This window comes from Lonchura striata, chromosome 2 (assembly GCF_050655825.1).
Source record: "Lonchura striata isolate lonStrDom1 chromosome 2, ASM5065582v1, whole genome shotgun sequence".
Classification (NCBI taxonomy): domain Eukaryota; kingdom Metazoa; phylum Chordata; class Aves; order Passeriformes; family Estrildidae; genus Lonchura; species Lonchura striata.
The window spans coordinates 51,415,648-51,432,802 of record NC_140704.1 but is presented as its reverse complement, the minus strand read 5'-3'; the positions used below and the strand labels follow the sequence as shown (position 1 = coordinate 51,432,802).

Sequence of the window (17,155 nt, the reverse complement as noted above, 5' to 3'; positions counted from 1 at the left end):
AATAGAATCATCTGTTCTGAAAATAAAAATGTCCATTTGAATGCAGATTGTTAAAACTCAGAACTTCTGGCATTCTTATATTTATAGAAAGAGAGCAGAGTCTACTGAAGAGAGAATATGAAAGAAAACCAAGCAATAAACACCCAGAATATGTTTATGCTCCAACAATCACAAGTAAGTTTATTAAAGTAACATTTTAGAGACAGCAAAAACTAATCTGAATAGTTTTATCTATGGGTATTTTTTGTGTTCAGTCCCATTAGGTAATATAGCGTAATTTGAAGTCAGCTGCAAGGAACTACACCTGCTCTTCCCCAACATTTTCCAGTCTATGAAAAAAAAGAAAGCCAAAAAAAAAAAAAAGAGAATGGGTGTTATAGCACTAGTAATTCCTCCCTGAATGTCTGAAATGCAGATTAGTCAACTTCAAGGTCATTTGTTAACATGCATTAATTTTAAGGCATTGATAGCACATGGATTTCTGTGCCCCCTAATTGAATACTGCTATTGGCATTCTTCTCAGGTCTTAACGGAGCTTTTTTCAAATCTAAGATCATTCTTGACATGTTCAACATAAAATCTGTATTTTAAATTTTAAATGACATTGCAGCAAAGACCCAGCTTGGCTTGAGGCTTGCAAGAACTTTCTAGTTTCACTTTGTTTCAAGAACAGGAACACTCCCAGTCCCCAGGCTCACCCAAACATCTGTAGAAACCATTGCTCCATAAAAACAAACACTGCTGGCTTAATCCTTGATTTCCATTGATAGTGAGAGATACAAAGGGAACAAAGGCATACATTTCACCCTAGCACTACACACAAAGCTGGCTTCTCCTGAATCCTGAGAATTACTCCTTAGACACAACAGACCAAACCACTATAAAGTGCTGAGTACTCTTTAGCCAGCTCAGAAGTATTTTCGAAGCTGCTTGTTCCAGATGTGACTCAATGCACGGATATTTTATCACTGCAAAGCCCTAACCTCTAGCATTGGGGTGGCCATAAATGATTTTTACCATGTCATAAAGCCAGAAATCACCCAGATGGCAATGACATTCCTCTGCTTACAGTACACTAGGGACAGATGCAGCTATTTGAAGAATATGATGAAGCAGTACAGACCCTCTGATTGAAAGACCTGGGATTAATTGAAAGTGTCCCTTTATTCTCCTTTTCTTCGCCCCTTATTTTTCCCACTTTTTTTTTTTTTTTTTTTCCCCTAGAACTACTGTTCTGGACAAATCATGACCCTTTGATTTCCTGGTTGGAAATTTAAACTTGGTTTATGGTGCTCTTACTGGAACAGAGCAGTCTTATGTGCAAGACACTTCACTTGCAGCCAGGAGACCTTGTTTCTAAAGTTCAACTGTTCACCTGTTTTGTATTTGCTCATCACTCATCTCCCCAGACTTTTGTCTTGGTCCTTCTAATCTACTCCTAAGCAAGACTAGAATAATTCCAAAAATGCAGAGATTCATGCTTAATATTTATTGATGTGACCGAAGCAGGGTCCGAATCCCACCTTTGAATATCTTGAGGTATGCAAAAAAAGAAAGAAAATCAGTGGATTTATGCCAAAGCAAGAAGATTTTTGGAGCACTCATGGAGATCAAGTCTGCTTCCACCAAGAACTTACTACTCATTATTAAATACTGATGTAATCAGGAATGATACCTGGCCCTTTGATAGACTCATCTTTTAACATGGAAATATCAGAAATTCTGATGAGATCATATGAATGAGGAGAGTATTTTTTTTATTCTTAAGAACTATTTTCCTGCATTTTTAAGGTGATTAATTCAGAATGTGAGATGATTTTGTAACTCAATGCATGACTTTGAGCAAATTAATAAAGGAACAAAATAAAAGTCTTGGTTCCCCAGTTCTCCATTTTAGCCTGTAGACAATACTCTCACTTTTGCTCTACACAAGACCTGATCCATCTACACCCTCCTCTTGTGAATCATATCCAGAGGCTCCACTAAGGACTGCTTTTTCTATTCTACTCTTCTCCTGTAAAGACTGCATGGTCCTGTAGTAAGGTAATAACTTCCTTCCACTTTCTCCTGACATAAAAGAAACAAGGCATTCATACATGCACGTGCACACATGTATGTCGGGGATGAAAAACCAGCCATTGCACAGCTTCTGTAAGGGCATGATGTGGCCAAGCCTCCTTTCTAATAGAAATCTAAATTTCATGGATCACAACAACAGGCAGCACTGTCACCTCCCATCATTTTTAGTAATAAATATTACTATGATTCTACAATTACCATCTTGACTAGCAAAAGCAATAGAAATTCAACATGAAGAGTAATTTAATCTCACCTAGATACTTCTAATATTTCTAAGACCATATGTTTTATTATTATCTGCCACTTGTTTTTCAGTTTGAGGGAATGATAAAAAAAAAATTTGTCCATTTTCTGTTATGGTTTATGTAGTAAGTTCACTTAAAACCACTGCCAAGTAAACCCAGTTGCTGGTATCTCTCTCAAAATGTATCTACACTTCTTGTGATATGCAAAAGAGTACTCCTGCCCCTCCTAAAATTCTCATGTGACTCTGAACTAATTGTTATGTAACTCTCAGATTTTTTTCCTTTATAGCATAAGATGACTAAGAGAATAGAAATAACTCCTTTACTTTGGAAGAATACATACTCCTGGGTCTGGCTTGCACAGCTGTTTAATATGAAGATGAATCTAGCAGTAAAAAAAAATGGACCAATGATTTCCAATTCTCATAATTTCTGTAAGCATTTGATTCAGAGACCAAATTAAGTCTGATATGCCTAGTGATGTTATTGCCCTAATACTTTCAGGAAACCCCTTCCAATACAAGAAGCTAATTTTGGTTTAAATTGAGGACTGAAATGATGCATATTTCATGATATTCATGTCTTGCTACCTCAACTCTTCACTGTTTCTGAAACAAATCTTGACTTAACAATGCACTGCTTCTGGAATATAAATGTATTTGAAAATGCAATCGAGTGAAAGTAATTAAATTGAAGACATAAATGAAAAAACAAAAAAAAATTACATGATCCTGAGGTATCTTGAGAATTTCTCATCTGCACTACCTGAAGCAAACACATTATGCAACTTCAAATGGATTAATCCTTCCAAACACTAAGAGACAGATTTCTTCTTTTTCTTTAAATTTGTTGATGCCTCGCTGTTTTCTAAAAATTTAAAAATGGATCCCAAGTCAGGTATTTCCTAAAGGAGGAAACTGTGGATAGGGAGGTTCTTTTTCTGAACACTCTTGCAGAATTTATTAGGATAAACACAAGATTCTAATTTTGATCTTTAAACACTGCTATAGTTTTTATGTCAAGCAAAGATGTCTGATGTAGAAGATCTCCTTTAAGCTATTTGACAAATAAAACATTGCCTGAGTGTCACTGCAACAGGCTCCTGGCCAGGAAATAGTTGGCATAATCTCCATGATTCACAGAAGGCTGATCAATAATCTTTATTAAGAAACCCATTGCTCTTTTATAGACAGTTACGATACAGGTGGACTTGAATGGTCCTCCAGTCCAAACACCATCACCGTTAGCTAATTAAGAAACCACCTCTGGTAAACAAATCTCCATAACACATTCCACGTGTTCACAACAACAGGTGCAGCAAGTGAAGATAGAAATTGTTTCTCATTCTTTTCTCTGATCTTTTAGCCTTTCCCAGGACGATGCCTGGAAAAGTTGTGTTTCTCCCTGTGGCCAGAGAGCTGCTGCCACACCTGAGCTTTCAACTTTCTTGGCTTTTGGATTGCAATCCCTCAAACCAAAGAACTCTTCAACACTAGCAGCAAAGGTGCTAGCTTTGATCTCACAGTTTCAGAGGTTATATATACATTTTTAAACAGTACTAAAACATATTCTCATATCAACATGAATAAAGCAAAAACTTCATGCGTATAGCTGTCTCACATCCTCCCCAAATCATACAATGAGTAGATTTTAAAGACAAGAAATTGTCATTGTACTCTTCATGTAGAACTCTATACTCAGATAATCTCATTCAGTGTTTTCTGCATCAGTGCCCTAAATTTTGCCTGAATATAAGATATCCTAAAAACAATAAAATAAACTCAGTTTAATCTAAAGAGTTCAAAGAATTTCTCTCAACTGTACATTAAGTTATGTCAATGGCTAATTACCTTCATAAATACTCTATTTCTAATCCAATACGCAGCACAGCAAAGTATGTATGAATTTCTCAGTCTAAAAATCTTATTAGGGACCCACTTTTCCATGAGTAGAAGGTTATTCAGAAAAATAGATCTCATTTTACAGATGGGTTTTGGTAGCTGTTGTCCAGATGTTTCTCTTTTGGTTGTCTTGTCAATGAAGGCACTGGTTCTTAGATTAGTCAAATTCAGTGTAAGCTATAAATAGCCAGTTGAAGTAGCCAAGGCACTACTAACCCTCACTAATTGCTAAAATGCACACATGACACTGTCAAAATATAGACACTACTCTTCATCTTTCCACTTTTCATCCAGGCAAATATATAATGATGACAACCTTTCCTCATGGAAGTTATATTAGCTTACTTTTCCTATTCAAAGGTTAAACTTTTGTTTAGCTATCAAACTTTGGTGCAAAATAAACCCCTAGAAAATGCGTGCTGCATGGGAGAAACGCAGAGATCTGTGTGCAGTTGCAGAGCTACAATCCTGTTGGGATCACAGAAACATGACTGGGTGTTGCAATGAGGGGATGCAGGCTTTTGAGGAAGAATAGGATAGGAAGGTGGAGAAGAAGAGTTACTTTTTCTTTAAGAGAGAAGCTGGAGTGCACAGAGCTCTGCCTGGGGATGAATGAAGTTAGGCAAATTAAAGCTGAAGTGGAATTACATCGTGACAGGGATTTCAAAAATATAAAAGTTGATTGTAAAAAGATATTTTTGAGGTCTGTATTTGAAATTTAGCAGCTACATCAACTGGAAATGTCTACAGAATTTGTTCCTAATTTTTAAAAACTCCTGCAGAGCTTCTTGAGGCTGCCTGCATTTATGGCCTGTTCAGAGAAGAATTGTATAGTAGCAGCTGCACTTTCATGCATTACATGAGTTCACCTCATTTATGTTTAATATGTAGAAAATGCTATCATTTTCCACTTTTACTGCTACTCTTATATTTTATATAGTTTGCAGGGAGAAACTGAAAGGGTAGTGAAAGACATGATATCTGTGACTGTAGGCAAGCCAACTAGTGTCACACAGTCAGTCTGAAATACTAACCAGAACTCCAGAAACACAGTATTTTTTCATGATTGGTTTATCCTTCATCTTGTAGAGCTCACTGCTCTCCTCTTTAAACTTGATGCTCTTAACACTGCAAAACCTGAGTATGTATTGGATTTGACATCTCTCTGGAAAACAGCATCCAAGACACAAGTACTAATGACTGGTTTTAAAGGTTCCAATGTGGTGATAGTTTTCAATGCATTTTCACCTTTGTATACCCCAAAGCAAGTGACACCCAGGTTAATCAATGTCTTGAGATGTAATCACAAGGTGTTGAGAAACAAGTTCTGCAGTGATACAGATAAACAATGCTGAAGTGGAAAGCAGTGCTTCATAATGATTCAAGAAAATTCAAAATTGGATAGGCAAGGCAGACAGAATGAGGCAGAGCAAAGAACCCATAAAGATCAGCGACTCACCTTTAAGTCTGATTAGTAGAAAATGTTTAACATTCAAGAATGGTTTAGCAGTAATCCTTGTTTCTAAGTAGGAACGGGTGTTAACAGTCTAAGGAAAATAACCTTTATGGACTGTAGAGTCAGAGAGAAAAAAGCACCAACATTCAGTCCTTTTTCATTCCTGCCTTTCCCATGTCCCCAGCACTGACAGCTCCCTAGGAGCAGCCTCTTTGAGGGAACGTTATCCTACCCTTTTGGTTACACTTCTTAGCCCTCATGCTGCAGAAGGCAATTTGTTTTAACATATCATTGAAAAAATATGGCATGGTTTCTCCTTGTTAGCACTTACAGAAATGAAGGTTTTCTTAGACTGGTTTGTTTTTAAACAGAAATAATTGCAACTCAGATTTCCTGAGAAAAGGGGAAAACCAACCAAATATCATAAAAATGACACCATGAACACAGAGGAAGACAGATAGCATCTTAGTCATGACATTAAGTCTCATTGCTATGTCAGCCTGTTCAGGGCTATAGAAAGAAAGGTGTGAACTTCGTTTGCTTGATGGGTCTAGCAAAAAAGCAAAAAAAAGCAAGTCAAGTGGAGAAAATAGGAAACAGATGGAGTGGTAAGCTCTTGAATTACCCTTTGCTGCTTTTCATCCACCAGCATAGGCCAACATAATAAAAAGCAAGTTAAAGACTTGTTCAGCACTGAGGAAGAACTACAGCAGCCATGGGAGCAGCAAATGGAGGATTAAGAGGGAATACCTCAATTAAACACAAGCATCCAAAGACACAATCAGTAGAAAGACTATGCATCATCCTCTGCACCCCTTCTGGGATATTGACACAATCAAATACCTCTAAAAAGTGCCTGCATGCCAACACACACAGTATGGGAAATAAACAAGAGGTAGCAGAGATCTGTGTGCAGTCACAGATCTCACTGTGATTATGAAGATATAGGGGGATAACTCCCGTGGCTGGAATGTTGTCCTGAATACACTACTTAGGAGAGGTAGACTGGGAAGGTGTGGTAGTGGAGCTGCCCTCTATGAGTGAGGTAACACTTGGAAATGTATTGAGCTCTTTCTTGGTGAGGATGATGAGTGAGTTGAGGCCTTATGAGTTTGGATAAAATGACAGACTGGTAAGGGTGATGCTGTTGTGAGTGTTTGCTACAGGTTGCCCGGGCAGGAGGAGGAGGTTGATGAGGCCTTCTACAGGCAACTTGAAGCAGCCTCAAAGTCACAGGCGCTGGTTCTTGTGGGAGATTTTGACTACCCTGACATCTAATGGAGAAACAACACAGTGAAGCACAAACCATCCAGGAGGTTCCTGGAAAGCCTTGACGACTACTTCCTGACACAAGAAGTGGATGATCGCACAAGGAATGGTGTGTTTCATCTCATACTAGTAAACAGAGACCTTGTTGGAGATGTGAATGATGGGCACAGCTTTGGCTGTAATGACCATGAGACTGTGGAGCTCAGTATGGGGAAGAAGGAAGCAGGGCAGTAAGACTGCAACCATGAACTTCAGAAGAGCTAACTTTAACCTCTTCAGGGATCTTCTTGGAAGAATCCCATGGGAATGAGGCCTGAAGGAAATAAAGGTCCAAGAGAGCTGGTTGATATTCAAGGATCACTTCCTCCAGTCCCAAGAATGTTGCATTCCCGTGAGAAAGAAATCAGGCCAAGGGGAAAGAGGCCTGTGGACGATCAAGGAACTCCTGTCATTACTTGAGTGTAGGCAGGAAATACACAGCAAATGGAATCAGTGTCAGGACGCTTGGAATGAATACAGAGAGGTTGTCACAGTAAGTATAAATGAGATGAAGATGGTCAAGACCCATCTGGAATTAAAGCTGGCCAAGGCTGTCAAAGACAAGAAGGGCTTCTTCAATCCACTGGGGTCCCTTCCAGTTTACCCATTCTGTGATTCTGTAATATGAACTTGTCTCCAAAGGAAGATATCAGTACTTGAGCACCATACTGCAAGCTATTCTTTTCCCAAAGTATTATCACTAATTCCCATTTTAAAGGATTCTTCATAAAATTTAGTGTCACTTAGAATCAAGCCCAAAATATCAATCAAATTCTTTATTTATATCTGTATAAATATATCTGTATTTATATCCCTAAAATTAAAGGACTATTGTTCTTTAGTTTTTGATACAACACAACTAGATATCAGGGTTTTGAATAAAGTATAGTTTTAAAATGTTAAGACAGCATGAAAAAATGATTAGCATGTCAGCAGCATCTGAGAAGACAGCTCTTTAATAACAATGGACAGGGAATTTAAAGAAAAAATACTTCAGAGAAGTAAATGGATATTCTTTCCAGCAGAATGATTTCTTTAAAGACAAAAATCCAAATTATGCACTCTTTTTTTTTGTTTCAAAAGAACTACTTTGAAGGTAAAATATACCCAACCAAAGCAATTAAGATGAGAAGAAGAAAGACAGAGGAAAATAATACTCCAAGGGCCAAGTATGTAAGACTGAAAGAACTATTAAGTCAAAGAATAATCATCCATTTTCCCTGAATTGTATTTATTTAATAAAAACATAAATATGTGCAGAACAGATGAATGGGTTACTAAAGAAAGTAGCAAAAGCTCTCAAATGTTGTTCTTCTGAGAGCATTACCATTATCAAAGAACACTGTTTGCTGCAAGTTGGTGTTGAATTCAAACAGACACCTGCTTAAGTTTTCCGTGGCTCTGTGAGCAACTACTAGAAAAGGACAAATCAAATGTTATAAAATATAGTCTATAACAGTAGTGCCAGACTCCATTCTTGGTTTTAGCAGTTGTAGAACTTTAGATAAACTTCCCTCAGGTGAAAAAGGATAACATTTTTAGTTTTATTTTTACTTTTGGGCTACAGCCCTCCTTTCTAACTCTTGCCTTTTTTCTGAAGGAGAGGGTGAAACTGAGCTTCCTCTTGTCCCCATCATACACTTTCCATGATATGAAAAGCAAACTATGTATCAGATTTGCTGTATGAATAAAATTGTTCATAAGCTTGTAAGTTCTACTAGATGCCCTTCTCATTCCTTTTTGCTCCAAGAATCAGTGTATCAATTCACTTTTATGAAACTACTTATTTATGAATTCTTGCTCAAAATACCTGTTGATATTGGACATGAAATACAGAAGCTCGGTAAGTTCAAAAGAGAAAACGACCCAGTTTTATTCAAACATCTGGTATTTATAGAATTCCAAAGGTGACTGTGACTGTGGATTGGAGGATGGAATTACTGCCTCTCCAATGACACTGGTCCAAATATTAATCAATTATTTCCTTCTACAGAGAAATATGTAAACTATTCTATTTATACATGAAATTGAATGGGAACTCTGACTTTCAAATATGTAAACATTATCGGAAGGCTAAAGAAGTTTTATGAGAACTTTAAAACTTTCAAAAGAACTATAAAAGAAAACTTAACACTTTTAAAAATCAGGGCCACAACAAGCAAAAAGCATCTTTAGTAAGCTAAGCTTGCAAAATATTTCATGGTTCCACTACAATGATAAGAAATCACTTTAATGAAATATTTTGCATCACAGCCCCAGCTCAACACCTCTGCTGCAGAAACGTGGGATGTTTTACAATTCTAAATGCCATCACAGAAAACAAAAACATATTTTTCAGTCATATTTCCTAATCTAGTGTACACATTCATAGTGTCTGTACTCGCCTTTGGTCATTTATAATGCCCTGATGCTAATTAAAAACTAATTCAAAAAAGAAGACTTCCTATTTTATTACCCATCTCACTTCATTAAGTAAGTAGATTTCCTCTAAGGCCTCACATGAAAAATGAAGAGGACACACTTTGTTTCAGCTCATGGTGACAAGCATCAGATGTTCCTCTAGGCAACCCTTGCCAGGGACGCAGCAAATTTTTTTCAGAGGCCTAACTCTGATGGATGCACAAAATACGACAGACTGAGAGGAGAGCTCTCAAGAGGAAGAAAGACCAGTGGGCTTCAATGAAAATGGCATTTCAGACTTCCTGTGTTTTTATAAATTGTAGCTGGGAATAAAAATTTAGGATAATGAGAAGAAAATATTATATTACCAGACAGAGTTCATTAAAGTACCATGCACAGAGCAAGCAGCTACTTAACTAACTGAACAGATCCTGCTCCTCCACATTTTACTTTCATTGAGAAAAGATGACTTCAGTGACTTAAAATGTATTGCTGACATACCTTTCCTGGCTCCCTTCTGTGATGTGGTAGAGATGATTGGCACCTCCATCAGCACAAGCTCTCAGGGCAGCTGCAAGTGAAGAAAGAGAATATCAATGCACTTGCATTATAAATAAAACCCCACAACTAGTTGGCAGTGCTGTGTAAATTAATTGTTCACAGTGGCATAGGGAATAAGCTTGAGATATTGTATGGCTTTTAGCTTCCAGTACTTAACTGCTTTCCCTGTTTCTCTAAATAGAAATTTGAACTGTTTCTATCAGACTAGTGCCAATCTTCATCTGATTGTGACACTGTACTTGCAAATATCTGAACTTGCCACCCAGCCAGCTTAAACTACAAGACCGGCAAATACTAAAACCTGAAAATGCCCACCCTCCATCTATGGATGGATCCTCCACCTTGTCACAAGTGGGGACTTGCACTTTAAAGACAACTATCTTCTCACCCAGGCAGAAAGTTCCCTATGGTGGCTCTACAGCAACCTGCATAACAATTGGGAAAGAAAAATAACCAAGAGTTAATAATGACAATACATTTTTTCTCTTTTTTCCCCTCCTATGACACAAAAATGGTAACTTTATTACAGTTCCTATATTGTCCCATAGTCTGTTTGACTCTTCTTATATAAAGTAGGTGGTTTACATCTTAGCTTTAAATCTTGGACCATCCTGATAAAAAACCACAATAATTTTCACCACTTCCACCTAACTCAGGGACCACAAAGGGCATGTGCCACTAATTCCAGTTAATTTAAACAATCTGTTCTCTTGTGATCCTTTTGTTTATACAGACTTAAGTTAGAGAAAAGAGACAAGTCTAACACTATTACAAAATCAAGCATAAATTGGTATTTTTTTTCATAAGCTTCCCTATTAATCATCCTGTAACTAACACACAGCTCTTTCATGAGGTTTTTAAAACCTGATAAGCTATTAAAGATTGGAAATGACCATCTTGTCTTAGCAGTCATTATCAGTTTTGCTCCAAGATGCACAAGTTAGATAACTATAGCAGATAAGATAAAAGAAGGTGTTACTTCCACACTAGGGAAGAGTGCTCCTTCCAGGCACAAAGAGACTGACTGGTAATCCTGAAATGGCTGAAAGTCACAGGGCCAGCAGGGAAAAAGAGGAGAGACAAGGAAAGAAAGCTGCAAACAATCAGATCAGGCACTTCTTGCCTCTAAGAATCCAATTTTCAGCTAGAGCCACTTTCCTTTGGTGTTTATTTTTCAGTCAGAACCACATGTCAGCAATGATACAAACCTGTATCTTTCCTCTTGGTGTACATTAGATGTACACCAAGAAAGATCCACCTCCCCCCTTACTTAGCCAGCATATACAAATAGGGAGAACAGAGCTCACCTCTATAGCTGCTCTCAGCTTTAAGTCATTCTTTCCTATGAGGGTGCTGAATTCCCACAGGGAGTGTTTGTAAATTAATATCTACTGTGCAGTACCATCTGACTTTGGTTGTGGATATTTTGGGGGGACTGGGGGGAGAAAGAAGGAAGCAGGACAACACAAAAGCTACAGTTCACCACAGGTGACTTTGGGTACCTCCGTTTATTTTCTTTCAGGCTGAAGCCATGAGAAGGAGAACAAGCATTGTACTCCTTTTTATCGTTTCTAGCACAACTTCTGCTCCTGAGCTCTCTCCAGTACCTACCAAGGCAAGCACTACTGCCCTCAGATTTCTTGCTCTTCTCCGTCCCCTTACACCACTTCACCCACTCCTTACAGCTCCCACCCAAACCCGTATTAACAAGCCAAGGTCAAGCAGATTTGATCCTGAGAAATCTTATTAGGTGAAGAAATTTCTAGATTATTCTAGAAACTTGCCAGACACTTACTATGGTGATTCCCTGCTTCAGGCAAGTGCCTCATCCAGTCTGATGAATACAAAATCACAAGACAAGAACACTACTTTTTGCCTGCTGTGTTTGACTTGAAGATTTTAACTTCTCCTTTCACTTGAGGTTACAGCTGAAAATGGATTGCTATACTTCCTTTCACCTGGACATACCTGTTTTCTCAGGGAGTTCAGCTCACACAGAACACAGTAATGTCCCATTGCAAGAAGAGTGTGCAATACCTGTCCTTAAGTCAGCTATCTTGTTCATTGGCTTATTTAGCAGATAGAAGGCATCTAAGCAAGGCCAGGACCTAAGGTACGTGACCTACTTAAAGGATGTTTGCCAGACATTTCCAGACAGTCACAGCTTTTTCCTTCTGAAAACAGTGAGTTTTCCATCTATTCTCCCACATTAAAAAAAAAAAAAAAAAAAAAGTAGCTTATAACTTCTGGAAAAAAAAAAAAAAAAAGAATGGGATGAGATACATTAAAAGAGATTAAAATCTATTATTGGTCTCAAATAATTTAACACAGCCAGAGCCTATATTCTCTCAATGGACATACACAAGTGAAGCCTGGCCCAAGATCTCTTCATCTGGTCTTACAATTTTAAAACAACATGGCCAAAAAACCGAAACGAAACTAAGCAGTACAAAACTGTCCTGGTTTAGGGTGAGTTTAGGAGAAAAATTTCTAAAAGGATTCCTCTAGAAAGCAGATTCAAGCAGCCCCTCCCCTAACTGGTTCAGGAAAATATTTCCATGGAGAAAAGTGGAAAAAACCTGTTTATTTAACAGGCAAAGCATTCACCAGCACAAAAAATAGAACAATATTAATAAAACCTTTTGCTGCTTCAAAGAGTTGACAAACTCAGCAAATTCTCTTCGTGGGCTGTAGCTCAGCTCACCCAGTCTCTTATCAGTCCCTCCAGTGCTGGAAATGCTGCAACCCAGGCCCAGCCTGGTGGGCCAGAGGTGCTTTCCTAAGTTTTTTTCAGAGCAGGTGCAAACAGGTCCAAAAAAAAGAAAAGCCACAGTCCAGGGAACTTCTCTGCCTCAGCTAGCTAAAACTAACTAAAAAGCAAAGGAGAGCTCTGTCCTGCTGTCTGTCTGCAGACAGCACAGCCAGGAGCAGGATGCAGGGCAGCAAGTGCAGTTTCTGGTAACAAACTTGGAGCATCTTCTCTCCTTCCCTTTGCTCTTGGAACAAGTCTTAAAGATGCAAAACTTATTATCCAGCATAACAGACAATTGGGGATATAAGCATCATATAGCCAACCTAGGACAAAAATCAGTCTTCAATCAGTCTGGTACATGTAAAAGTACTGACATTCTCCCAAAGAAAGGAAGGTGCCTGAGTAATAGAACTATGACACTTGGATGTTCTTAACATTGATATGGTGCTACTATCTGATATCTCAGATCAAAAGAGTTACCTTATATAATTGCAATTTAAAGCTGTCCCCCACATATTTATTCTTATTTATTAAAAAAAAAAAAAACTTCTGTAGCATTGTAAAGTTATTTAGGGAAACAATTTATGAGGTACTGATCCTTTACCAGCAAGTTAATAACTTACACTGAAATCAAACAAAGCCTCAGTTGCATTAAGGAACTAGCAGGTAATTAACAGATTGGCTGGAGGCCAATAAAGCATAATATTTCTACAGCACTGAACTAAGCTTTGCTTGACAAAAGTAATGATATATGTTACCTGGAAGAATATGTATCCTTATTATCTGGAAGTGTTTAAGGTCAGCAATTCTAAGCTTATAGTTTGGATGGAAAATTCTCTATGAAAAATAACAGGAACTGATTTTTAACTGTGCCTTTTATATTAGAGACAAAATTGCTTTACAAACAACTATTTGGCCAAGGTGCAACATAGCAACTGCATAGGCCAATCTAAGAATCTCTAGGCACTTTGCAACAGCTCACACGAAACCTCATTAATTATTTCAGCAGAAACTGAAGGACCCGAACAAGATTTGGGCTTTGTTTTGTTTGGCTTGGCATCAAGAAAACAGAAACACCTTCTTCTGAGATGTTTTCAATTTAAACAGATGAAAAAAAAAAAATTAAAAAGTGGAAAGTGACACAGATGGATGAAATGCTAAGGGCTACAAATGGGTCAAAGCCAAGTTATCTTCCAGGGCGACCAAAGTGGATGGTGAGGCTTATAAAGTGAAGAATAACTTAAGTGGACTGCCAGAACACCAAAGGTCTTGCTCTTACCACCTCTTCTGCCCCAAAGGGTGCCAACACATTACAGCAGACCCCTCAACTTGGCTAGGTGGCCAGCACATGAAAGTATGCTCTTGCTGACGAAAGTCAGAAAAATCTAAGTCACCAAAGACATTATCTAAGAGCTAGAAGCAGTTAACCCTGCCTCTGTGAAGTAAGACATACTAAGGAATGGTTGTCCAAGTAGCTCACTGAGCTCTGGTGGGTCAGGAGGTCCAACACCTCCAGAAAAAACATTGGGATACGCAATTAGTAGCTACAGCTTTTTCAACCAGAACAACTGGAAGCAGAGGAGGCCTGTGATTTTGGATACCCAGCTCATCTCCAGAGCCCCATGTTATTAGAAGAGATGATGGTAAGAGGACAAGGACACAAGTGCACTGCAGCCCCAGCTTCGTATGTGAATCGCACTCCTTGGCATTTCAACAAATTACCACCTTTCCAATCTAAATATTCTGTGATAAGCTCTGCTCCTCAGAAATAGCTCCATCTGCCAAATTACTGCCTTTTCTATCTGTTGGATTCCTTTCTCATATAACTCCAGTGTCAGTCAGTGAACTAGGGCATGAAGACAATCAAAAAATCAACTGTTTTATTGTGTAGGAGGGGGAACTCAATGCCACTGTCAGAAACTACTTTGCAAGATATTGGGAGCAGCATGTGTTCAGTCCAGTGTCTGAAATTATGGAAAGAGTTAATACCCCTCAGCTCCACCTATGCCAAGAAAGAGTTACATAAAGCCATATTATCAAGCCATCCCATCTAAGAGTTTCTCACAGGCAGCATGAATGAAGAAACAGAAGCCTTTCTGAGCAATGCTCTTCCTTTTAAATGGTGCATCTTCTGCTAGTAACCAGTGAAGGATTTCCCTTTAGTGACTGAATTTGAGGCATCATTTTAGGGCTAATTATTAGTTTTTACCAAAATTATTCTGACACAACAAAAACACTGGAAACAGTTTACTTTATATTTACCCCTTTGACAAATATAAAAACTTCCTGCCCCTGTGAGACAGGATATGGGCAGCATATGAAACACAAAAAAGGGAGGTCTTAGCTATGAGCTAATTCGTTCCGATGCTTTTTGCAGAAAAGGAGCAAGTATATGACCATATGCAATAGCCCTGCAAATTCAGGTGAGGCAAAAGACTCCACAGAAGAGATGCAACTTTTGCAGACTAAGATGAGTGTATAGAAAGGAAATACATTTATAAAAATTACCAATACCTGGGAAAGAAAAGCATAACCTTATTATTCCTATTTTATTATTCCTTCCAATTAGCATTTAAAAGATATTATTTTCCAAACAGATCTTGAAATAAATACTTTTTTTTTTGTTTAAATTCAAATTTGTGACAACTGTCCTTAAACTGCCTTAGTATAGTCCCTATGTTCCTTTTCTAATTTCACACAACTTCTTCTAGGTATTGCAATCTCTTTCTCTCATTCCTTTATTGATTCAGTAGCTTGGTAACTATAATTAACCTGCCAGCAAAATCTATGCATAAGAGAACTCTGCTTAATTAATGACTTGGAGTGCTCGTAGTAATACATATGTGAAATAAATGGTAGCTACACAGAGAATTGCTTGGTTGGCTTGATACATAGGGCCATAGGATACAACACATTTTTGTTCCACTAAAAAATAGCAGTTACCAACAACAAAATGCATAATCTGTATTTATGTGCTGTCTCATTTTCTCCTTTGTCCTGCAGAACCTGCAAAAATAAATTTAACAAACCCATGGCTTTGTACAGCTGCAGATTGCTAGAAAGGATATCAAACTGCATTTCAACCTATAGCCTCCCACCCATGTGTTTCCACCTGTGTTATCAGGACTGTTTGCAACTGCTTTTCCATCTCAATTTCAGGGCACTGCAGACATCCCTCTTCTGTCAGCTGCAGCTCTGTTTAGTAAATCAACTACCAGACCATAATATTCTTCTGCTTTGTGGTTAGACACCATTCTTGCTACGAGGCTTTTTAACTACTTAAAATAGGTCTATCCTTACATTGCAAATGAGTGGTTTGGCTGTTTAAACAAACACCATCAAAGACATTGGTGAAAGCAGGGTTTAACATGAATTTGTATAAATACAACTTTATATAGTTTGATGACAGGGTTCACTCTACTACGTACTAGAAAGATGAAAGCATACAAAAGATGATCAAATTAGAAGCAATTTGAAATGATTTATGTGGAAGCTGGGAATAGTAGAGGGAGTAAGGGTGCAAAATATCTGGATGCAAAGATAAGGATGCAAAAGGGTTTAGCAGCACTTGGTCATTGAGTAATTAATATTTACAGAGCAATTTGATAGTGTTCCCTACAATTATAAAAATGATTAACTATAGATTTGATATGGTAACATTTATACTATAATCAATTAATATGCACACAGATAAAATGATGTGTACACCCTTTTCTATTTGAGCAAAAGTACCTATCATAAATCCCCTTGAGTTCAGTGGAATGCTGACATCAAATCCCTTTGTGTTTGCCAGCAGGCAAGGGCTGCACCTCGAGAAGTGTGGAGATGGGGTGGGGGTATCAGCCCAGGCTTCACTGCTAGTGACATTTCTTCGAGTATCACAGACTTGAGCGTGTGCGAGCTCTGAGGTGGCACACTCAGAGGGTTGCTGTTCTTGTGTTTCCAAGAAAGATCCACCAGCTACAAATCTCTTATATCTAAACCATGACTTCTAAACTATCCATATCAAAGAACATAGGTACCCGTTAGTCCTGAGGCAAATGGATCACCAACACTGGAGCTAGAGGTGTGCTCCCACATGGACCACACTGGATCTCAATATGTAAAATCACTGAACTTTTGGTAAGGTAATTATATGTTTCCTATAAAGCTGCTGTGCTTCTTTAATTACTCTGCTTTGAGCTGTAAACATCATAGAGATCTCAGCCAAGCAGAGGCAAGATTCATTAAACAATCAAATATGAGAAGACAAGGAAGAAACCAATATGAGAATGAATTAGAAACACTATTCTTTTTCCAGTGTATTGATTCAATATTGAGCTAAAGCCACACAGATAACACTTCTTTTTAAAAAGTTCACACAGGAATTAAACACATGGAAAAGGAAACCATTTTTCCCTCAGACAAAAACCACCACTGAATTTTAGCCAAAAATGTTATAACCACAAAAAAA

General features: G+C 38.0%; 1 protein-coding gene across 10 annotated transcripts in view; it reads right to left on the bottom strand.

Annotated features, from left to right (window-relative positions):
• TPK1 (thiamin pyrophosphokinase 1) overlaps window positions 1–17,155 on the bottom strand; it is a 300,067-nt gene that overhangs the window by 173,766 nt on the left and 109,146 nt on the right. For 9 of the 10 annotated variants that reach the window (XR_014952279.1, XR_014952273.1, XR_014952269.1 and 6 more), the window contains one exon: window positions 9,891–9,960. Coding sequence is in view for 4 of the 10 variants with exons in the window: in XM_085569968.1 (XP_085426094.1) it covers window positions 9,891–9,960 (70 nt within the window). In the remaining 6 variants the exon portion in view is untranslated. Of the gene's footprint in view, window positions 1–9,890; window positions 9,961–10,265; window positions 10,376–17,155 lie in introns of all 10 variants that reach the window. The other variant, XM_085569973.1, reaches the window with a different exon arrangement.